The sequence below is a fragment of the Vanellus vanellus genome (assembly GCF_965231255.1).
Source record: "Vanellus vanellus genome assembly, chromosome: 25".
NCBI lineage: Eukaryota > Metazoa > Chordata > Aves > Charadriiformes > Charadriidae > Vanellus > Vanellus vanellus.
The window spans coordinates 1,339,337-1,351,819 of record NC_138930.1 but is presented as its reverse complement, the minus strand read 5'-3'; the positions used below and the strand labels follow the sequence as shown (position 1 = coordinate 1,351,819).

The window sequence follows — 12,483 nt, the reverse complement described above, 5'->3', positions numbered from 1 at the left end:
CAGAGCTGTGCAGAGCTGAAGGCCTCTGCGCCATGCGGAGGGGGGGGAGCGGGGGGAAGGCGGGGGGGGGGCACCCCCACACCCCCCAGGGATGGGGACACACACACACGACACCCCCACGGCCTGGGGGAGCCGGGAAGGAGAACGATCACTCCCTATTTCAGCATCAAGGAGGGGCAGGCAGGGATGTAGGCAGGGATGTAGGCAGGGATGTAGGCAGGGATGTAGGCAGGGATGTAGGCAGGGATGTAGGCAGGGATGCAGAGAGGTGCACAGGCAGAGGAACAGGCACAGGAGCAGGCAGGGAGCAGGCGGGGTATAGGCATGGGAGCAGGCAGGGGCACAGGCAGGGCAGCAGGCAGGGCCGCTGGGTTTCACCAGCATGAGCCCCCCACGACCAGAGCCCCCCACCCCACGCCCTTATTCCAACACATCCACAGGGTTTTAGTTTTTTTTTTTACATTTTTAATTGGGTTCAAACACAACAAACTTCTCACAGAAAGGGGAGACACCGGGGGCATTCCTCCCTGTCTTTACCGGCCGGGAGTGGGGGGGGGACACACGCTGGCAAGGGCCGGCCTGGATCCTCGACCCTGGGGGGTCTGGGGGTGCCGAGAGGGGCTGGGGAGCGCCCCAAAACGGCCACAGGCTCTGAGCTTCGGCGTCGCCTCCTCGAACCCCTTCACCACCAAAGGGCAAACGCCTCTGCGGCCGGGGGGAGTCCTGCGGGACCCCCCTCGGTGGGGGGCAGAGGCCACGCACTGCCTGTCGTCGCCCGGCTGGGGATGAGCCCCGGTTGTTTCATACCCTCAGAAGACACACACCCCTTCCCCAGCAGGACACCAAAGCAGCGCCGGGTTTGTCTCGGCCCGGCAGCTCCGGTTAAACACACAAATAAGCACCAACGAGACGGGAGCCGCTGCCTGGTCAGGGGTTTAGACCTTCGGAAAGAATTTCACTCCCAAAAGAGATCAGAAGAGAACGTGAAAAGGGAGAGGGAAGAGAGGAAACCCCACCGCCTGCTCAAGGCGCGCAGCAGGACTCCGGCTCAGCCTCTCCGGCCCTGCCCCGGTGCTGCCACGGCCCTCCCAAAGGAGCTCGCCCGTTTCTTTTTGCCCGGACCAGCAGAGAGACCGCGGGGCCACGACCGAAGCGCAGCACAGCCAGGGCAGTGCCCTCAGCCCGGCGGCGGGTGAAGCTGCTGAGGTGACGGTGTCACATCCCCTTCCACAGGGCACCTTCTTGCCCGAGGCTGAGGAGCGGGCAGGGGGAGAAGCGGTGGGAGAAGCAGCAGGTTCCCTTCTCGGGGCAGTTCTTGGGGTCGCAGCCCTCCCAGGAACCCCTCCTGTCCCACCAGCGGCACGCAAGGCTCCGGGCAAGGCCAGCGGGGAAGTCACACAGAGAAGTCTGGCACCGGCGTCCTGCGCAGACGGGGCAGGAGCGGCGCTGGGCTGTGCTATTTCTCCCATCCCCCCTCGAAGATGGCAGCTTATTTCCTCTCTTCCCCGCAACACCGCGCTGACAGAGCTTCTGCTCCCCGTCGTGGTTCCTCCTCCCCGTCTCACGCACCGCCAGTCGAGATCGAGAGGGGTGGCTGGCAGCAGGCAGGGCCACCAGCGATCCCAGTCTGGAATATCTTCGGGGACACCCCGGCAGGGAGGACGAGAGGAGCAGCAGAGGGCGGGCGCCTTCCTCGTGACGGTCACAAAATTTCACCCCGCAGAGCCCGCGGGTGCGGCGCAGCCACAGCAGAGACAGGGAGGAACGTGGTTTGGCTGGTGGGGTCCAGGCTGGGGGTGGGGGGTTACCGCCAGCGCAGGGGGTCCCTACCTCGGCACGCTGCACTCCACCAGCGCTGCCCACGCCGCAGGTCTGGAAGCGAGTTAGTAGCTTTGTTTTGTAAGACGACAACTGAATTTGGAAGCGTAAAAGGTAGTGTTAGTCTGTCCAGGTCGCTCTGCACCAGCCGCCCGTGGGGGAGTGAGCGTGTCGCGGGGGGGACAGGCCGTCGGTGAAGACGGTGGGACGCTGCAGGGTCCCGAGGAGAACCGTGGCCTCGTGCTTATCTTAAATCCAAGAACAGAGAAAGACAGAAAGTGGGGGCGGGAAAGGGAAACAAAAGGAGAGGAGGTTCCTCGTGTCTCCCGTTTTCATCCCAGCAGAGCCCGGGGGGGGGGGCTCCAGCCCACTGTCCGCGGGGGACGATCAGCTCTAGTTCTACTTTTGGCTGTTGTACGCTTTGTGCCTCTGGTTCATGGGGTTTTCTGGAGACTTCATCCACTCCTTCTTGAGGAGCTGCTTGAGCTGGGACAGGCGCATGTTGGGGTTCTCTTGCTTCAGGCGTGGCAGATTGACCTCTTCAAAAGCCGTGAAGGCAGCTTTCATCCGGCGCTCGGGGTGCCGGTCCAGATCATTGGCAACGCTGCCGGGGGGGATAATTCAGAGAGAGAGACACGCGTCAGAGACACCTCCCTGCAGGCACCGGCCACTCGTCCCGCTCTGATCCCCTGTCAGCACAACCAAGTGCGCACAGAATAACTCGGGTGATAAAGCAGAAAACCCCGTGATACTTCCCCTACCCACTTCAAATACTCTCCCCAGAACACCAGGGCAGGGGACGTGTCCTGTTCTCGCCGTCGAGATAGAAAGTCACAGTCAAAGCGTAAAAAGCAGTCAGTTCTGGGGGAGGGAGCGTCTGCAAGAATTTCTCAAAAGGAAAGCATCACCTTCAAAGGAGAGCGCCGCTACGATACGGCCACGTACCTGAGGACGGCAATAGCATCTTCAATCGTCCTGGCCTCCACTGATCCTTCCTCCAGCACCCTTCTGTTGATGTTCTCTTCCAAGGGGACCTCCAAGTGAGTCTTCTCCTTCTCCACTGCAGAGGGTGGGGGGGAATGGAGAACCGTTAACATCAAATCCAACCTGTGCAAAACCCTCAGAAGAGGCACTGTCTTTTCCAAAGCACTCTGAAGGAAGAGCTGAGAAGACTCAGCTGGAGTTCGGTCCCCGTCCCGGAAGATCAGAGCGCCTGCTCTGCAGTGCTGTTTCTTCACCTCAAGGTGACAGGGGGCGTTCCTTTTCCCCCCATTTTGGTGTTAGACACAGCCACAGCAAAGCACGCAGCACACGATACCTGCAGGCAGCTCTTGCTTTCCGGGCACCTTGTTCTTCGGCGACAGCAGGTGAAAAAGGAACAGCCCCCCATCCCGCTCCCCAGCCCCCCCACGGCTCGCAGGGCCTTTCTATGGTACCACCAAACCTGTATCCGCATTCTCCTTCTGCTGCTGGTCTTTTCGGATCGTCTCCTCGATCTGGGCCCTGGTGACTTTGCCCGGAGTGACCTGCTTGGGCGACTTCCCTTTCAGCTTCGAGTCCTCCTCCTCCAGCAGGCGCTGCAGCTCCTTCTTGCGCTCCAGCTGCTCCAGCCGCCGTTTCTCCCTCTCCTCCTGGAAGGGAGAAAGGAACAGGTCACCTCTACCTTTACGCCTTCCATCACCCTCCGCAGCAGCAGAGGGAGAAGGATCAAACTATCCCTTCCAGGAGCCGGGAACCCTGCTCGAGCAGCAACAGGCACCTCAATTCTGGAGCTAACGCAGCACCGACTTCACCTTATCAGAGGAGCCGTTGGCAGGTTCCCCCCGACCTCGACAGTGAGGACCTGGTCCGTCCCTTCGGAATAATAATTCCCCCTCTCCCTGCCCCGTCTGCAACCACGCGCCGGCTCCCTGTGATGTCAATGCTGTGAAACACAACCCCGCCGCGGAGAAGGAGCGGGAGGCACCAGCCAGGACCGCTGACAATCAGATTAAGTTTTCCACTTTAATTTTAATAAGTGGCCGGAGGTTGAAAGTTCAGCGGTTGTTCAAGACAAGCCAGTCAAGAGGCTGAACTCGTCCCCGGGCCTGGCTCACGCTCTCCCGAAGAGCCAGGGCAGGCAGGCAGACCGAACCCGACAAGCAATGCAGCTCTTATGGTAATTTTAAAGTGCTTCTCGAGGAGTTTAAGAGCCACTTTGCCCTCCAAGGCCCAGGGAAGAGGGTGACAAGACCGTGCAACAGGCCCTTAGGGGCTTTCAGCTCTTTGGCTTCGAGGGTTTTTTTGTTTTCCCTCCTTTCCCAAAGCCTGTAATGGCTGGCGAAAAGAAACACGTGAACATCTCTCTCTGGGGCAGCACCACGTGCTGCAAAGCACCTCGCATTTAGGTTAGTTACACAGACACTTAATTATGGCTCTCATCCATTATTCACAGGGATGGCACAAGGAACTGATCGAGCGTTAACGGAACGGGTTTGCTCAAAGGCAGCTGCACAGCAAAACCACCCCAGCAGTAACGCAACCCCCCGTCTTCATCGGTGTTTAAGGAGCAGGAGGAGAATTCCACGCGTTGGGGTATGGCCCACTTCGGAGATGGTAAGCGAGGCTGCGGTTTGAGACTCTATTAAACACAAAAAAACCCCGTAAGTCGCTCCACGGCTCGAGAGTTTAAAGAAAAAAAAAAACAAACATCAAAACACAGAATCAAAGCCCACAAATACTGAATCAAAACACACCCTCGGGCTGCTGCTGCTGCTTCCGTCAAGCGCACCAAGGACCGGTCCTTTCAGCCCGGCTGGGAAGGGACGGGAAGGGAAACCTCAGCTACCTCCACCCCGAGCAGCTGGGGCCAAGGATGGGGAAAAAAGCCATTAGAGGGATGAAGCCTTTTATTACCACTGGCAGTCTTCAAATTCTTGGTCATTAAGCGCTTCGTGCCAGTGCCTTGAGACACAATGCCCCGGCAACTGGACCGTGCACGATTTCAAAGTGCAAACTCATTTATTTAAGACATCGGCTTTCCCTGCCCGCTGCTTTCCTGTCAGGCCTCTCCCTCTTCTAGTAAAGGTCGAGTAAACAAATGTACTCGGTCGCCCAGATCAGGAGGGATTCTGGCCACTCCCTGGAACAGGAAGGGTGACACGAGAGGAGGGGGAAGACCGTCTTCCCCCCTTCAAAGTTCAGACACGGGGATATCGCTGAGCAAGAGCCGCCCCGGCGCTTTGCCCACCCTCACTCAGCACAGCGCGGCAAAGCTCCGGCTCCAGGCGGGATCTCCATCTCGGCCACCAGCCACTGCCGGCGCATCAGGCAGTTGTATGGAAGAATGCAGGAGAAACCCCCAAACTGATGAGATTAATGTGCCACAAAAGGAGGGCCACAGAAATCACTACAGATCCACCAGTGCATTAATTAGATGTAACGCACCCGCAAGAGAAGCGGCACTGCGTGTTCAGGATACCGCTGTCGTGCCTAGAACACGGGTCAGCGCAAAGAAACCGTCCCCTGACTGCTCGTCCCAGCTCCGAAGCTGCGGGGTGACGGCCCGAGGTAACCCAGAGAAGGTGCTGGCACGGCCGTGCCTGCGGCTTGAATAATTGAGGAGACGGATAAGGAGTGGGTACATAAGTTCTAACGACCTAAGGAAAGGCAGCAAGACATTTCAGAACAGAAACGTTATTTACAGCTCGAGAAGATTAGCCTTTACCCCTGCTTACTACAGAAAGGGACCCGTCCCGCCGGGCAGCCAGCTCAGCAGCCCGTCTCACGTCGCGCAGCCCAGCTGGGACAACGACACGTCCGACAGAGCAGAAATTCAAGGATAATGCTCTGCTGCTGACACCTCCTTTCAAACAAAACTCTCCAAAGAGGACGCGTCCGCTTAAAGAAGGGGAAAGCGAGGCGCAAGCAGGGCGCAGAGCCTTCCTCCTGCGCGGCGAGCTGCAGGGCACCTCCAGTTCCTCCGCGCCCCGGCTGCCGGGGTAAGCTACTCCCTGCTCTCTGGCATTTACAATCCAGTTTCTATTTGCGGAAAGTAAATAAGCTGGCACCGTTACTAATTTGTCACAAGACCCGCAAAATCTACACGCTCAGGTTTCCCCGGTGGCCCGTCACGTCCAGGTCCGCTCGGTACCTTCCGCGGCGCCCAAAAGCAGCAGCTCTGCGGCGCCGTCCCGCTGACCCCGCAGCCCAAGGGGCCCGGAGCTGTCAGTTTTGAAGCCTTTTCGCAGGTTGGGCCAAACCAAACTAATCCTTTATGAATCAGCTTAAACATCCTGACGAAAGAGAGGCTCGGATTTGTCTAAGTGAAACGTACCACAAAGCTATTAGAAAACTGGAAAGGAAACGAACGATTTTTCTGCCTCCGCATTGTCGTGCTCCGCAGGGCACTGGGAGGAGTGGGGGGGGGGGGGGGGGAGATTTTAGCCGGACACTTCTGTTCCCCGAGGATGCGCGTGTTAAAATGCGAGTTTTCAGCCTGGCAGAGAACTGCCTGAGCAAGGAACGATTCATTAGCTTTCAGAACAGCTTCCCACCTGCCAGACGGGAGGAGAACGAGGTCCCACGCGCGTGGCTTTGAGAGCAAGCGGTCAATTGAAGCAGCAGCGCTCCCAATCAACCTCATAGCGTGAGGCCCCGAGGAAGGCTGGAGAGCGCGCCGCCAGCCTGGCGAAGCACGCCGCTCCTCGCACGGCAAAAGGGCAAAGCAATGCAATAAAATGACGCAGTCTGAAAGCGAGCGGGGCGTAAGTGACCTGGAGGATGTCTAAGGGCTCACCGGGCTCTCTGAGGTACACCACAGCTCTGAGACGGGATCAAACACGCCCCTTCCGTTGGCCACAGGCGGTCAAAGCATGCATCGAAGGGATAGCGGAGCCCGGGGAAGTTGGTTCTGGGGTCTGAAACCCAGCCTGGTGTCATCAGGTGTCTCCCCGCTCCATCTCCGTCCCCTGCATTGCTCATTCAATCGGATTTCAGTATCGCGTACCCGGTACCACGCAGACGTCCTCCAAAGAGGCAAGAACAGTCATTCGACCTGTCTCGCATTTTGTCTGAACAAGAGCTGATGCTCACAGCTGAGTAATTCTGCACTGAATCAGAGGAGAGGGGGGAGAGAAAGTCACCCTGAGACACCACTGCAGCTGGGACCCATCGGTACGTGAGCCCGCCAGCCCACAGCCCGCGCCCGAGGCTAATGGGAACGAGAAAGGCATAAAACTCGCACCGAGAGAGTCACTGCTCCCTCGTGCACTATCTGCACTCTTCTAGCACACGTACTCGCCCTGCGTTTCATTTGAATTTTTCCCCAGACCCTTTGTACGCAAGTACAAAGTGCCCCCTCGTTCCCCCATCATCCGCACGCTCCCCCTTCGCCATTCCCACCGAGGGCGAAGCTGCGGGAGAGACCTCTGCGGGACGGTGGTGCCGAGGCCACGCCGGGCAGAGAGAAGGGTGCCAAGGGGCTTTGAGCCGCTGCTGAACAACAAGGAGGAAGTGCCTTCCGGGCACTCAGCAAACAGAGCCCCCCCAAAATACAGCCTGAATGGGGAGAAGGGCTTGTCCTCCCTCAGCCAGACAGCCCCAGCAGGAGTTTGGGAAGGAGACTGGGAATTTGGCTGCGTCCTTCCAACAGACACCTTGGCTCCAGCAGTGGTCCCAGCCAGCGAGATCTCCCTGCGCGGACCCGCAGGGCACAAAGCGGGTGAACGCAGGGTCGCCAGAGAGAAGAAAGTCTGACTCCGGCTGCGAGACCTCTGCCCTGGACAGATACTCCACCAGTGCCTTCTTCCCGTAATGCTCCAGCCAATTTAATGGTTTGTCACCCTTCCAAGCCTGCCCGCAGCGTCACCCAGGACGCACACGCGTCCGTGGCTGTTCCACCACCAGACACACTTTAGCTAATTGCAGGGAGAAAAACCACACTGTGATCGGGCTGACGAGGAGTGTCGTGCCCTGAGCTGCAGTCTGACTTTGCACAGGAGGAGTGGGAAGGGACAGAAAGGATGAAAACACCCGAATGTTAAAAGAAAAGCAGTTACCTCGGTAAAACTCTGAGTCTTCCAGCAAGAGGGATGTAGATTTTGTGCTTTCCAGCCCGAGCTCTCCCGGGAAAGTAACAAGCTGTGACTTGTGCTGAAGTGCCAGAGGAGGAATACACGCATGGCAGGCTGGTGATATTAGCTCAGATGTTCCTTTATGCATCACAGAGCCACCAAACGAGTGCCATCCTCTGTTAGCAGAGGACGGTTGCTCTCAGAGCCGCAGGGGGGGCGGCATTTAACGAAAGCCCAAAACACAGCAAAAGCAAACAACAGGACAGTCGTCTGGTGACAGTGAATCTCAGGACAGCAGGCACTGCGTTTCGAACGTTAAGCTTCCCTACGCTTCAAGCGTCAACGTTGATGCGCATGGCTGCCCCGTCAGCGAGGCCACCAGATTGGCAGGCAGAGCCACCAAACCCCACAACAGAAAGAGCTCTGCGCTTTCACTTATTTCACTGAGGCTCCAGTGGTCATCTGCAGGGAAAAAGGGATTAAAAGGGGAGCGTGGGGTTCGGTCTCAGCACATCCCAAAGGCTTTGGGCTGCTCCTGCCGGCTGGCAGTGCAGGAATTCAGAGGTGCTGCACGAGTGCGCTGCGGTGTCGTTAATGTGTTACTGCCATCGCCCGGAGAGCCGGGGAAGAGCTGTAAGAGCTGCTCAGCGCTGAGCGCGAGGTGCTGAGAGCATCCTCCTACACACACACCGCCATCCCCTCCTCTGGGTGCTGTAGCTGAGAGCCACACGAGTCCCTCCTGCAGCATATGGCCGTGGCCAGCAGCGCTATTTCCATGCCAGCACCACCCGCGAAACCGCTACTTCTCCGGGGAAGTTTGACTCCTGTGAACGCTTTGGTTTCTGTCCTCTCTAGAACGAGGATGGAAAATCCTTTACAATCTGAGTCACACACCCCTTCCCTGCTGGGATGCGATGGGGCACAAGGCAGCTTCTTCTGTTCTCCGTGGGGATATTCCAGCCTGAGGGCAGCGGAGAAGCTGATGAGGAAGGCTTCACTGATTTATTTTGCCCCAGCAACCCCTTCATTCCTGCCCGTTGGCCATTTGCGCATCCTCACAAAGCCGCAGCCTTTGCTTCGGCTGTGGCAGCGCCTGCGTGAGGCTGCGGCAGCAGGAAGAGCCACTGCGCCGGTACGGTTACACTCGGAGCCTTTCTGGCAGGACAGGTCCCCACCCGCGCAGAGGCTTTTGCCGCTGCGAGCTGCAGAGTCCCCGGGGGGGATTCATGGGAAGCAAACGCACAAAAACAGCATTCAGACCTCGAGACTATGGCTATGCCGGTGCAGGGAGAGGGGCTGGCTGAGGTGCCGAGTGGAAACCGCCTCACTAGTTTCTCTAAATCCCAGTCTGCGCCTCTGGGATGGACCCTGGTTTTCCAGTTGGCACTTCCAGCCCATGACACGGCTCCCCTCTCCAGACTCCCATGCCCCTTGCCCACGGGAGGCTGTTTTGGAAGCCCAGTCAAATAGGTCACTGTTGGCAAAATCTTAAGTAGAGCAATAATAAGTCCTTGTTCCAGGAAGTAATTAGGCAGCATTACAGGATTGCGCGGGGGAACAGCACACAGGACTCCAAATTCCAAACGTCAAGACACATATTAGGGGTGAACTCACGCAGATGTACACAGCACACAGCTATCAAGGTCACAGGGACGCGCTGGCTTCCTGCCTGCCCGGCCAGTGTGCTCGAGTACCAACACGCAGGCAGAGTTCATAAGCACCGAATTCACAGAGCAGCACAAACCCAGTAACCCCATAAATCCCGTTTATGTCATCAACAGAAGCCCTGTCTGGTTAGCGCGAGGGTAAAGAAATCATTTCAGAAGAGGCAACTAAGTTATCACCGACCATCGTTGCTAAAAAAATCCACAAACCCAGAAGGTAGATTTGTCTAACACCGATGCAGGACAACAACAAAACCCAAATAACCCAGAAATGAGCACTAAAGTGCTCTGTCTTGAACACTGAGGCAAACGAGCACCCAGCGCGGAGCAAGCTGGTAAGAGCAAACCAGGCAGAATCTTTTGAGAGAGACATGGCCTGATGTGTGGCACACCAAGTCAGGGAGGAAAATAAAACCCTTAACCCTGCTGATTTCCTTTTCCTTCGCCACACGCAAAAAAAAATAAATCAAAGAAAAGTTAAGAAAGGAAAAAAAAAAAGCCAAATAACTGCTTGTCAAAAATCAAGCCCACAGCAGAGTTCCTGATCTCGTACTTAATTCGATTTTAAACGATTCCAACAATAAAGCTTTTACTGCCTCCCTTGGGAAGGCAGCTCTAAGATCCACCAGATTTCTGAATTACACATCAAAGCTTACACTTACTCCCACACTCGGCTTCTTTTAGCTCCCAGAGAAGCCACTAGTTCCAGCTCTTCTGCCCAAAACTAAGCGCAGGACACCGTGTGGAGAGACAGCTACAGCTGGGGGACAGAGGAGGAGAAGCGACCCTTTCTGAGCAAGCCTGGGTCTCACGGGCTGAGCAACGGACCAGCTAGAGGACACCCTTCTACCTGACCAGCCATTCACCTTCCTTTGTTCCTTCCTCATCACGTGTTTGTCTTCATCCTTCCAGTAGGCATCTTCCAGCTCCTGCTGACGTTTGGCATCGGCTGCTGCCTTTGCCTCAGCTTTCCTCGCGCGGGCAGCAGCCGACTTGGTATTTTCACCTTGGAACTTCTTGGGCATCACTCAAGGTGCTCTGCGGAAAAGAAAAGAGGTTCAGGTCCTCGCCCTGGACAGGATCTCAGGTTCACCGTCACCCCGGGCAGCAGGAACAGCCGCAGTCCACACCAAGAAAACTCCCTTTTCTTATTGCCTCACACTATTTCGAGACCCTGGGCAGAACAGATCCAGTAATCTTCCAGCTCACCCAGGAGGAACTCTGCTCACCGTGCCCCAGATCCTCAGCGGGGGACAGCCCCTCCCGCCTATTTTTTGTGCTGCAACGACACGACAAATTGAGCCGTTGGGTTGCCGGTACCACGTTGAAAGCACTGCTCCCCTGCAAGCCAAAACACCCTCTGCTGCCGAGTCAAACCGGAGCTGGGTGCTTTCGTTCGGTGCCGGCAGGCTGCGAGGGGAACACACTGCTGCCAGCAGCGCCGGATGAAGCAGCACAAGCGCTGTCTCGCCCCCTCTGACCGTCTGTACAGAAACGCAGCCCCGTGGCCCCGTTTAACTTGGATACACGGCCACGCACATGTGCCGTAGTAATTTCCCCCACATCGTCAGGGCAGGGAAAGTCCTAAAGCCAGGCAAAATGGGAGCCAGAAAATTAACTGGGCGGTGAGAAAGACCCTTCTTCTCAGCACGCTCCCATGCAGACGGCACCTTCTGGATCTTAAACCTTTCCTTTTAATGGCAGGTAACTGCCTGCTAAACCAGAAAGCAGGGGGAAGGGCTGCTGCTTAGGGCTGGCTGCCTGAGTGCCAAGCTGTCCGCAGCCCAGGCTGGATGAGATCCCTTCTCCTCCCCGACACGAGCTCCGACTCTTCCAGGAGAGCCGGACCTGGGCTGGCCCCGGGGCAGCACAAGGGGGGGGAGGGCGAGGGACACCCCCTCCGGGCCCCGCACCCCGCGGAGCCAGCGTGCCCCGAGCTGCCCCCCCAGGGCCGGCTGTCACCCGCCCAGGCCAGACCCCTGCGCCGTGACAGCGTCCCCGGTGCTGGTACACCTCTCCTTGGGGACCCACAGAGCCACCCCCGCTACAGCCCCCCCCAACCCACCACAGAGCCCTTCCCCGTCCCGCGACAGAGCCTCCATCCCATCCCACGACAGAGCCCATCCCACGGCAGAGCCCCCCGCCCAACCCCACGACAGAGGCCCCTCCCAACTCCATGACAGAGCCTCCATCCCATCCCACGATGGAGGCCCCCTCCAACCCCACGACAGTGCCCCCCCCCCCATCACGACAGAGCCCCCCCCCCCCATCACGACAGAGCCCCCCCCCCCCATCACGACAGAGCCCCCCCCCCCCATCACGACAGAGCCCCCCCCCCCATCACGACAGAGCCCCCCCCCCATCACGACAGAGCCCCCCCCCCCCCATCACGACAGAGCCCCCCCCCCCATCACGACAGAGCCCCCCCCCCCCATCACGACAGAGCCCCCCCCCCCATCACGACAGAGCCCCCCCCCCCCATCACGACAGAGCCCCCCCGGCTGCCCTTCCCCGTTTGCTCAGCACAGGGCCACCTTTCTTTCCCCCCCGATCCGCCCCTCCCGCGCCGCCCCTCTCCCCTCAGCCCCCCCTCCCCCAAACCCCCCTCAGCCCCCCGGTTCTCCTCCGCCCCCCCTCCCTTCTTCCCCTCCCTTCCCCTCCCCTCCCCGGCCCGGACCCGCCGCCCGGGCCCGCTCCTACCCGGGCCCGCTCCTACCCGGTCCCCGCCGCTCCGGCCGTCGCGCTCGTGCGCGTCACCAAGGTGCGCCGTCGCTCCCGCGGGAGGGGCGGGGCCAGAAGGCGCTGCCGGCGCGTCAGGGAGCGGGTGCCGCCGCCGCCATCTTTGCTAAGGGCACGGCCCCGCTCCGCCCAGGCCCCGGCGCCAGGCCCGGCGGGCAGCGGCGGGCCGGACGGCATCCCCCGCCCGCGGCAGCGCCCGCAGCGCGGCA

The 12,483-nt window shown here is 58.8% G+C and overlaps 1 protein-coding gene across 2 annotated transcripts; it reads right to left on the bottom strand.

Annotated features, from left to right (window-relative positions):
* Positions 1 to 456: 456 nt before the first annotated feature.
* CCDC124 (coiled-coil domain containing 124) lies at positions 457 to 12,281 on the bottom strand. 2 transcript variants are annotated; one of them, XM_082495227.1, is made up of 5 exons: positions 12,252 to 12,281; positions 10,402 to 10,573; positions 3,263 to 3,449; positions 2,764 to 2,878; positions 457 to 2,422 (listed from the first exon to the last, which is right to left on the bottom strand). In XM_082495227.1, the coding sequence occupies exons 2-5, from the start codon at positions 10,558 to 10,560 to the stop codon at positions 2,218 to 2,220; spliced, it is 666 nt and encodes a 221-aa protein (XP_082351353.1). In that variant the 5' UTR covers positions 10,561 to 10,573; positions 12,252 to 12,281; the 3' UTR covers positions 457 to 2,217. The 2 variants fall into 2 exon arrangements, with proteins under 2 accessions (XP_082351353.1, XP_082351354.1); XM_082495228.1 differs by lacking the exon at positions 12,252 to 12,281 and adding an exon at positions 10,696 to 11,020.
* Between the last annotated feature and the right edge of the window lie 202 nt (positions 12,282 to 12,483).